This window comes from Sander vitreus, chromosome 4 (assembly GCF_031162955.1).
Source record: "Sander vitreus isolate 19-12246 chromosome 4, sanVit1, whole genome shotgun sequence".
Classification (NCBI taxonomy): domain Eukaryota; kingdom Metazoa; phylum Chordata; class Actinopteri; order Perciformes; family Percidae; genus Sander; species Sander vitreus.
Window position 1 is genome coordinate 25,636,063 of NC_135858.1, and position 10,804 is coordinate 25,646,866.

The 10,804-nt window shown below is 43.9% G+C and overlaps 1 protein-coding gene across 2 annotated transcripts in view; it reads left to right on the plus strand.

Annotated features, from left to right (window-relative positions):
• atrip (ATR interacting protein) overlaps positions 1 to 10,766 on the plus strand; it is a 20,179-nt gene extending 9,413 nt beyond the window's left edge. For both annotated transcript variants that reach the window (XM_078249153.1, XM_078249154.1), the window contains exons 8-18: positions 367 to 472; positions 1,804 to 1,974; positions 3,564 to 3,819; positions 4,080 to 4,133; positions 4,379 to 4,554; positions 5,195 to 5,331; positions 6,461 to 6,552; positions 7,047 to 7,133; positions 8,696 to 8,774; positions 8,920 to 9,141; positions 10,115 to 10,766. In XM_078249153.1, the coding sequence (XP_078105279.1) occupies positions 367 to 472; positions 1,804 to 1,974; positions 3,564 to 3,819; positions 4,080 to 4,133; positions 4,379 to 4,554; positions 5,195 to 5,331; positions 6,461 to 6,552; positions 7,047 to 7,133; positions 8,696 to 8,774; positions 8,920 to 9,141; positions 10,115 to 10,188 (1,454 nt within the window). In that variant the 3' untranslated portion in view covers positions 10,189 to 10,766. The remainder of the gene's footprint in view (positions 1 to 366; positions 473 to 1,803; positions 1,975 to 3,563; positions 3,820 to 4,079; positions 4,134 to 4,378; positions 4,555 to 5,194; positions 5,332 to 6,460; positions 6,553 to 7,046; positions 7,134 to 8,695; positions 8,775 to 8,919; positions 9,142 to 10,114) is intronic.
• The last annotated feature ends 38 nt before the right edge of the window (positions 10,767 to 10,804 follow it).

A 10,804-nucleotide genomic window follows, 5' to 3' on the forward strand; every position in this document is an offset into this window, starting at 1 on the left:
TTACATTTTTTGAGAGGTGCATGTCGGGCTACGGCGTAGGGTCTGCCGTAGACGCACGGGGGTCTGCGGGGGTACGCCGACGATTCTACGCACAACCATAAAACGGCCTTTAGGCTATAGACGAGTTTCAAAAATGAGGGCATTTACCAGACAGGAAGGGTCTCATGAAAGACAATATCCAATTATCCAGCATTATGGGAAATGTAGGATCCAGTGGGTTTTTTTGGAGCTTGGCCCATACTAGGGAAAGAATCTTCTCAGAATATGTCGGCCTTTGCTGCACAGATTTTACCCATTGTTTTTTTTTTTTTATCGGTCTCTCATGAGTCCAACTGTGTGTGTGTGTGTGTGTGTGGGGTCCTCCAGGTGGGGTCCTACTAGGGTTATTGCTGCAGCAGCCTTTGTCTCCCAGCAGCCTCGGCCTCTCTCACCTGCTATCCATGAGTCTGACTGACATCCACCTGACATCCAGGTAAACACCCTGCACTGTAACCATGACAGTGTTTATTGTATGTTTATTAAGGATCCCCATTAGTCATCACCATAGCGAAGACTATTCTTCCTGGGGTTGAATGTGGGCGCTAATGGAGTGTAATATATGTAATACAAGTAGTTAGAGGGAAGGTGTTTGCATCAGTAACTCCAGAGAGAAACGGATATTTTTTCAATCTCTGGTCCATCCACCCATCCACTTTCATCCACGAGGCCGTCTGATACTAGCCTGGAAATCCAGACCCGAATCTGAAAGATTAAGGGTCTGGCACTGAGTAATGAAAATGGTCCAACTCGAGGGGCGGCACCAAGCATGCATTTGAAAATCTCACTGCATGCAATTGGATAACACTACGACCAATCACAACAATACACGGGGTGACGTATCCAGAGCCCCATACGCTTAGCCACCAGCGGAGCTAACTGGTAGATTAAACTGTCGTCATCTGTTTAGCTCGCCTCTGGTCCGCCTATATCAGATACACCGATGTGATTGGTGCCGCACGGCTACAAGGGCATAGTTAAAGGACAATTCCGGCGCAAAATGAACCTAGGGGTTAATAAAATATGTGTACCCAGTCGAACGTTCTCTGGGATCTGTTTTCATGCTAATCGAATGCGTCTCTAGCTTTAAATAAGCTAACGCAAACCGGTGGTTAGCTGCTAACGCTAGCTTTCGGGGCAGATGGTTAATCGCTATTTTAACAACGTTCAAAATAGCACCTCACTTCAACGGTAGCATAATGAGGGTCCCTACATGTAAACCGAAGCATTGAGAACTTTGTAAGTGTACAGACAGTTTATTAAAAAGATAAATTATTAAGACAGTAGCGCTCATGTTTACATGAGGGCGCCATCTTGGATAACAGTCATGACCAGTCGAATCACTAACGCTGTGTTTGAGCTATGTTACTGGTTGCACGGCGTTTGTCGTTTGACTGCTCATGACATTATAGAAAGGATCCCTACAGAGAGAGACCTTTTTGTTAAAGAGTAAGATTTGGTTTTTTTTAAACCAGGAACAGCTCCGAAATTGCCAACATTTAGTGAACGTAAATTGAAGGTGCGCAATTGCCATTAACTTTACGTTGCAGCTTGTTTTGCTGCTGCTAACTGCAGCAGTCTTTCTTAATACTGGACCAATTGCAACAATTGTTGTTCCCATTAGTCACTTAGACACAAAACATGGGAAAATAGGGTCCAGGTTGAAAAATACTGATGTTACCCTATAAGCACAAAAGACCTGAACTGTTATCAAAGACTAACTGATGTTGGTGTTTTTGTGTGTCGTGTTGTATGTTATGACTTCAGCGGGCTGTCTGCAGGTTTGCTGCTCCACTCTGATCCTGCAGCCAGCGTAGGTGGCGGTGTGGGCGGAGCTCCCAGAGCTGCTCTGAGTCCGGTCCAGAGTCTGGCTGTAACTGGCCTCAACATGCTGAGTCAGAACCGACCAGCAGCTGCAGCCAGCAGCAGAAACAAAAGGTAGACTGACTGATTGAGACATTACAGTTGATCTGCTGAAACTTTACTGACGTTTATCTGCTGCTCAATGAAGAATCCAGAACAACAAAACACAGGCTGCATCTCATAACCCTTATTTGATAGCTCCTCGGTCCTCGGCTGAACCAGATGTTGTTCTGTCCCTCCTCGGTGAAGGCCGTCTCAAAGCTCTTATTTCTGCCCCGAGGAGCGAGCATCGAGGAGGGATCATCAAGGAACTATAGCCGAGGATACACGAGAGCAGTCTCCCCGGAAGCCTTGCGGCTGAAGGAGTTGCTAACTCCGCCCAAACAGCTGACAAATTCATGTGACGCTTCAGAGGAAAGGACCCTCCCTCTAAAACACATTTGCTCGTTGCCTCTCTCCTCCGATGACTTCCTTGCATCTCTCCCGTGCCTCCTTGGTGGGAGGGACTAAGACGCGAGGAATGGAGGCAAGTGGAGGACTTGAGGAGGCTATTTAAAGCCCGAGACACACCAAGACGATAATCGGCCAGTCTGGCGAGGTCAGTGACTCGAGTCTGTTCGGTGTGTTCCGTGCCGTCGTCCGTCCGAGGGGCCGTCGGCCTTCATTTTGGCCGATTTCACATGTATAATCGGCGGGGCGGGCACTGCCGGCAGTCGGACTCAAATGACCCATCTGACTAACTAACCCGGAAACGGAGAGCGGAATGAGCGTGACTAGAGTCTCTCAAAATCTGACGAAAATCTTTTAAACTGACCTTTGTCGATCTGAAATGAAGACAGATTCAGCAACTGCATGGCCTATTTCTCGCTTAAAATGTTTTCAGAAACACGTTTCGGTGAACTATTTTAGTAAAATATGAGATCGTATTCTGAACAAGCCGCCACGTCTTTGAATTTCCGGAGAAACCAGACCTACGTGACGCGTTCGTCCAATCAGCTGCCGGTTTTCATTTTTGGGCGACAATACAGATTAGCGCCGCCTGCTGTTATGGAGACGCATTACGTCTCGTCGCTTTGGTGTGTTCCGAGGCATTTTTTTGACCAACTCGCAGAGACTGATCAGCCCAACTGCCTTTTCTGCCGAGGGTCATCCGTCTGGTCGGTGTGTCTGCAGGTAAAGGGCTATGAGATGCAACCACAGTTAAAGCTGAACAGTTCTGTGGACAGCAGAGCCCTCTTATGGCCAAATGATGCAACAGCAGCACTGAGATGACCACATGGCAAAACGTGTTAATGTAGGTTACCTGCACATTAAGCATTTCAGGCATCAAGACACCACTGAGAATTACTGTTTCACCATATTTGAAATACGGTTTTCACACAAAAGTGACAACTTACAACAAACAAGATAATATAGACCAATGGCTACAGAGGGTGTATTGAGGACAGGCCAATGTTTGTTAATATTTGTATATTTCTATACTAAACATTTTTAAAAACTTTTCACCATTTAAAAAAAGAACAACAAGATCATTGAGCATGACCCCTTTTGAAAAGTGTAACAACCAGTGATACAGACATTAAGTGTGATTTGGGCAAATAACATTAATCAAAGAGAAACATTAAAAAAATAAAAAATCTAAATTATTTTGTGTGTTTATGTAGGCCGTGTCCCGGAGCTGTCCTCCTCCTCCCTCTGTTGGAGCTTCACCTGTCTCGGCTGTGTCAGGCTCTAGACTCAGTCCGCTCCCCCTCTGCTGGGAGCAGTGGGTCCACCTCTACCGCTGCCAGCTCGCTCCCAGCAGGCAGTGCTTCTGGACTGGGGAGACTGGAGGAGGCTGGTTTGACTGGTTTCAGTGTGGAGGACACTGGTTTGGCTGCTCTGAGGCTCCTGTACCTGGTGCTGGCCCACAGTGACGAGGTGATGACACCACAGACAGCAGACATTCAAACGTACTAACCAGATGGCACATCTCAAGGTTTTATCCTGATGTATAGATGTCCAAATCAGAGGGATAACACAGGATAGCATGTTCATTCTGTTAATTACAACACTGTCAAATTCCATAGTTGTTGCATCTGGAGCTCCTATTTTTTGATTCAGGCATTTTCGATGCAGTATAAGTGTGTCTTTCCTTGTTGAAATTGTGTTTGACATCACTACTTCATCTTGTCTCTCAGGTGGTGGCGGCTGTGTTGTCAAAGGAGAGTCAGAGCAGACTTACAGACATACAGGTACAAACAGAAACACACTGATGCACACAAACACACTCTTTCAACTTTATTGTGATCTATTAAACTTTATCAACTTTACCTCCTCACCTTTATTAAAGTAGAATGGGGCGATTATAAAATATCAACTGGTTTATATGAAACTACATATTGTTTGTCCAGGAGGCTTAAGATCATGGTGTTATGATAAATGAAGTAAAGTAAAAGTAAAACATGTAATGAAATCCTCCTCCTCCCTCTGGTCTTAGACGGAACACTCGACTGCAGGTGTGGGTCTGTGCTCCCAGAATGCCTTGCTGACGTCAGTGTTGCGGCTGTGTGAGGCGGGCCTAGGCGGCGGCTCGCAGAATGAGGAGCTTGTCCTCAATGCCATAAAGACCCTGTGTGTCCTTATTGAGAGGACCCCAGACACTCACGTGGACAGGTACACACACACACACACACACACACACACACACACACACACACACACACACACACACACACACACACACACACACTCTCTCTCTCACTCTCTCTCTCTCACTCTCACTCTCACTCACTCACTCACTCACTCACTCACTCACTCACTCACTCACACTTAAGGTGTGACTGCAAACAGGCAAACTTACCAACAACCAGCTGACAACTGAAACTTCCCCCACTCTGAAACACCCTTTAGCACACATTCTGTTCTTTTTACATTCCTCCTTACATTGCCAAGTATACAGGAACACACATATACACACACACATGATGCAACACTCACCTGGGAGTAATACTACTGGAGGGAGAGGAGTGGCTGAGCAGGGAGTGTGTGTGTGTGTGTGTGTGTGTGGGTTTATGACTTTTCCACTGACTCTAAGTTATGTCATCTCTGACTGTAAGCTACCTGCACTGAGTCACTGTGGTGATGTAAGAGAGAGTAAAAATAACCAATGAAATGTGAATTTTTCAGTCCGCCCAACAGTCCAGAAACAAAAAGAAGCCACTCAGTTTTTACTGGACAAGTATCTTAACATTATGAATGAATGGGTTTACACTGGTCACACCTGTCTATGTCTATGTCTCTGTCTCTCTCTCAGGTTGCAGTGTGTGTTGCAGGTGGTGTGTGTGTGTTTGTCAGCAGACTGCAGGTTGCAGACCGTTTCGGGGAGTGTGTCTGTCCTCACGTCTATGTCCGACCACCAGACACTGGCTCAGCAGCTCTGCTCTCAGCACGGTGAGTCTCCACCCAAACCTACGGCACTGTAACTGCATTGACATTTACTAATGTCATTTATCTACTATTGCAGTGTTTCGACTCCATGGTACGACTCTTTTTTGGTTTTTATAGCAAAAGTTGTGGATATTGTCTAATACCTGGTACTTTTTTTTTTTTTTTGGTACCACCACGGTCGAGTTTCCAACCGAGTTGAGCCGATACTAGTCAAAACCCTGCAGACCACTGATTGGTCAGAATGAACCGCTGGGACATCCTGCGAATAGCGACCACAATGTTCTAATCACTTAGCCTGGCTCCGCCCTCCTACGTACTTCCGCTCAATTTTCATTTCCCTTCAGTACTCCGTCTGAGTTTGCGGTATATTCTTGGGTTTTCTCCAGTCAAATATTTGGCGGTCCAATCAGCGAACAGAGGGAGTGGCTAAGAATGATGACGTTGAGGACGTGCACTAGAAAGATGCGAGCGAATATCCAGAAGTTAAAGCCCGAGCAAGAACAATCTTTGCTGAGTTTTGTTGGTGGCCATGAAGTTGTGGCCCTCCTCCCCACGGGGTTCGGGAAAAGTTTGATTTTCAAGCTCGCTCCGTTAGTGGTGAAGGAGTGGGCTAAGGCGAACGCTAGCGATGCTAATGCTAAATATAAGCCGATAGTTGTCGGTCTCCCCTCTTGTTGCACATGCGCATGACATACGTCACGACCAAACGTTAGCGATTGGTTATGGCGGATCCAGAGTGGCTCTGGGCAGATCCAACAGTTTTAAACTTCAACAGAGTACCACCTTCAAGGAAGTTAACACTTGTCAATGGAGAGAGGCCAGACTCTCTGTACAAATGAAATGTACCAGAGTCTGGTAGGACCAGGCTACTAATCACTTGCCCTATATTTTAAAAAATGGCAGCCCCGCAAAACTACGCCGTGCACCAAGCTGTACAATTACACACGCCAGCGCTATGGCGATCAGCTGAGAATGCCGCGGGTACTATCCACAGTGGAAAACAAAATAGAGAAAAGAACCTGCTACCAAAAGCTTCAAATATTCACTTTATTGTTTAGGTTTCTTCTCCACATGATTTTAAATTAAGCTTACTGCAGCAGCGTTTGACTTTTGTTGTTGTTGTTTTCTTTAGACCCATGTATTTTCTTGAAGTTGTTCCAGTTCATCAGAACAAGACCAGACAACCAGGCAACACACACAGACTGGATTCTGCTGGACCTGCAGGTAACACAACGCACACTTTTTCTATATTAGAAACAGGCCTTTATTTCAAATTTTCTGTGTTTGATTATATTTTAGCGAGACCCCTTCATGGTTTCTGATCTGCTCCTGCTTTAATTTGCTGTTGATGTAAACTCAAAACTTCCTTCATGTATACTTGTTGTCTTGATAAATGTTAGTGTTGAGTTGCATAGCAGTTGAAAATGATGACAAAGTAGAACTGACCAGAATGAATGTATTAATGAAGCAGTATTAGTAGAAAGAGAAGAGAAAGTGATAGCGCTAGTGGTGAATACAACATGATTCTGTTGTGGAAATCGACGTTACAGTGAATCAATTATTTGAACTATTATATAGGTAATTCCAACCCTCAGTGTTGTCATAAAGGCTCGGCAATCACTGTTTTGTGCTCGCCGCAACTACACTTTTAATTCAGCTTTTATATGAATATTAACAGTATATGTGCTTTGGCCTGTATTGTTGTCTTTGTGTCTCAGGTGGTTCGTTTGCTGAGCAGACTGAAGACTCAGAGAGCAGAGAGCTGCACCACCAGCCAGCACAGCACCTGCCAATGTCACACTGAGGTAAAACTCTCTGACCCTCTCTTTCAGTGTTGGGCAAGTTACTTCCAAAATGTAATACATTATAGGTTACTAGTTACTGTCAATTGAGAGTAATTAGTTATATTACAATATTACTGTCTCTGAATTGTAATGCTTTACACTACATTTGCGTTACTTTTAAGTTACTTCCACCAAAATAACAGTAACATCACTGGTTGTTACACTTTTCAAAAGGGGTCATGCTCAATGATCTTGTTGTTCTTATTTTAAATGGTGAAAAGTTTTTAAAAATGTTTAGTGTAGAAATATACGTAAGTGCAATTATGACTTGGAAGGTAGCTTGTGAATTTCACCACAGGTTCAATAAAGTCTCATCTTTATCCACTTTAATATATCGTAGTTTATTCATAATATTTTGTATAATTAATGTGAATATGCCAAGTAACGCCTCTAAATGTCGGGTTAAAATGCATTGTAACTCGCGTTACTGAGATTGTAATGGGTTATAATGTTACCGAAATTGAATTAGTAATGCGTTATATTACTGCGTTACAGCAAAAAGGAATACATTACTGTAATTGCGTTACTTTTGTAATACTCCCAATACTGCTCTCTTTATATAGTGACACTAAACAGGGGTGTCACGATTCTCCAAATCCTCGATTCGATTACATTTTCGATTCTAAGGTTTCGATTCTCGATTTTTACTTCTTTTTTTTAAAGCACAGGTCGCTATGCCATTTCTAGACTAGACTTGTATGTAATATAATATCTGACCTTTGTTCGCAATGTACCACATGACATTGTCAAATTTAAAACCTTTATTAACAACATCATGTAACAATAACATATCTTCAGTCAATTGGAAACTTGACAATTTGTCAATAAAGTAAAAAGGGAAAAAAAAGTGTACTGACAATCTGAGGGTAGACTCTTCGCAGCACACAGAGTTTGGTGTTAAAGCCCCCAACGTTGTCTTCCAGGCAGCGCTGCCTTGTTGCTCTCTCTAATATAACCAATATAAGCTGCTCTGTTTAGGCTATGAAACGTGCATGCAGGCTGAAATTCAACCATGCGGTTTTGTTGGGCTAAAGCTATAAGCAGAAGGACTATCCGCTAGCTGCTAGGCTAATGTGCAATGGTAAACGCACAGAATATAGTACATGCACATAGCAGAGCTTGCAAACTGTAGCTTTTTTGTCGATGTCAACGCGAACGTTGTCAACATAACTCACTGGAAATCCAAAATACGTCCACACTTTCACACACTTCAGTGAAACAGGAGGGGGCTCAAGTTCTGTCGATGGGTCTCCAGCATCTGCAGTTGCCATGCTATCTTTTGACTGGCTCTAGCTAAGTTACAGGAGGTTGACTGACTCGTAGCACTTCAACACGTGTGTTTTTTTTCCGCTTGACAAGCTGACCGGGCGTGGCAGTATCGACGATTCCAATTTTCTCCAATTAGATATTCAAGATTGTGTCTTCATTTCCATCGATTTCGATTTGAAATCGAAATCGTGACACCCTTACTAAACATTGGGTTGCACCTTTCTACACAAGCCTCTTATCTCGCTCTCTCACAGTTGGTTCAAACAGTGGTGATTGTTTTCCATCGTCAGTGGTTGGATCTTCGTGGTTCTCGGGACCCTTCGGACTCAACTGGTCAGTCACACATCAGATTTAAAATACAAGGCTGCAAATATTCACCCTCTGTCACTAAAACTGTTGATGACACACAACAAATATGCAGTTACCACTCAGAGTTGTTGTTGTTGTTGTTGTTGTTTTTTTTAAAACTTTCTTTCAGGCCTGGCCCCGCCCTCACAGAAGTGCCCCGCCCCCTCGTTGCAATGGTGGCGTGGCCCGGCGGCGTCGCTGCTCAGAGAGTGTCTGCTGCTGCTGCACTGGCTGCTGCTGCATCACGGCAGCTTCTCAGAGAGCTGCAGGCCGCTGCTGCACATGTATGACCAGGTGATCCCCGCTGTGCGAGACACGCTGAGGAAGATCCCCGAGCTGAGCGAGAGCGAGGGTACACGCACACACATACGCACACACACAGATGTACGCTCGCACAATGTTTTGTGAAGTTAAATGCTGAAAAAATAGCTGTAAATGTTCATTTTGTAACTCTAGCGTTACCCAGTTGTTGTCAGGTGTATCCAACAATGCGAGGAGGACAGCTAGCAGTACGTTTTCATTTTGATCAAACATAACCCTGAAGCCTTTTGTCTTAAAGTGCCCATATTATGAAAAAAATCACTTTTTCTGGGATTTTGGGTGTTATTTTGTGTCTCTGGTGCTTCCACACACATACAAAAAAAGAAAAAAATCATCCGTGCTGTTTTGAGTGAGATACGGTTTCTGAATGTGTCCTGCCTTCAGTCTCCGGGTGAGCTGGTTAAAATCGGCACGGCTTTCTACGTCACTAGCCGAAACGAGGGGGCTAACCATGGCATGCTAGCTTACGTGTCCCTATTCACGTCTCTCCTGTCAGGCTCTTGAAGCGGTCAGATATCACTAGTTATTAGTTGTGTCAGTAACACCTGTAAGTTAACGGGGAACACTTTTGGTACTGACTATGTCTAACACACATTTTCCTCACACAACCTCCCCTGCAATAAGATGGTTGAGCCATTTGACTACCAACTAAATCTACTTTTCTCAACTTGCAAAAAATGAAACTGAATATAATGTGTGTCGATCACATCTCGGCTGATACCTTATCCACTTAATCCGGTCGGTATTGGTGTGTTTTCTCTTTCAGCCATGGGTGTTGTTGCTGTATATAGTCATGGTGTAAATGTCACAATATTTATTATATTATTCAGATTTCTACATGTAGTATCATGAACTGCATTATATGGCACCCCTAGTTTCATCATTCAATTTAGTTAGAGAGATAACTTTGACATCTTACAGGAAATGTTCAGGTGTCCACATACTTTTGGCCACTCAGAACTCAGAAGTAAACAGACTCCTGTTTTCTGCGTTCTGTCTGTCAGAGCTGGCGTTGGAGGAGATCTGTCGCTCGGAGGGCGACGACACTGACGACATGGACACTGAAACTGGCTCCTGATTGGCTGCTGCCACCGACCCCCCCCCAGTGACCAATGAGCAGACACAAGGGACAGTTCGCTGACTGCGAATTCAATATTACAGATGGAGATGAGGACAGAACAGAGACGGAAATGGATGTTGGAGGGAAATGAAGGCTAAGAGAAAAGCCTGGCTGAAGTGATGGACAGTCACAGGACTTATTCTGCTGTCTGATGCGATTTAACAATAAAACATGAAGGTGAGACAAACTGCTGCAGTCAGAGTTCACGTTCTGTAGGTCTTTTCGTCTGTACTCTTTAACAGTTCGGGGCTGCTGTTACTTCCCTCTATGGTTCATACCTTTATTTAATACATCAATACATTGTTTTGCACTGGATACTAGGTCTGTGTATATCCAGTATTTCATTCAACAAATCATTTTAAACATAATAGAATTACTATTTGCTAATGATGTATTTTTTTTACTATTTAAATGCATATTTAGTTCAATTTATAATTGCATTATTACAATACTTAAAATGTTATTCCTTCTGTAGCTACTGTGGCAGTTCAGTATGATGGAGATTTTATTTCTCCTATCAGAAAGTACATTGTAAGTTAACTGTTGTGAGATTGGAAGAGTGATCAGCCTTCTG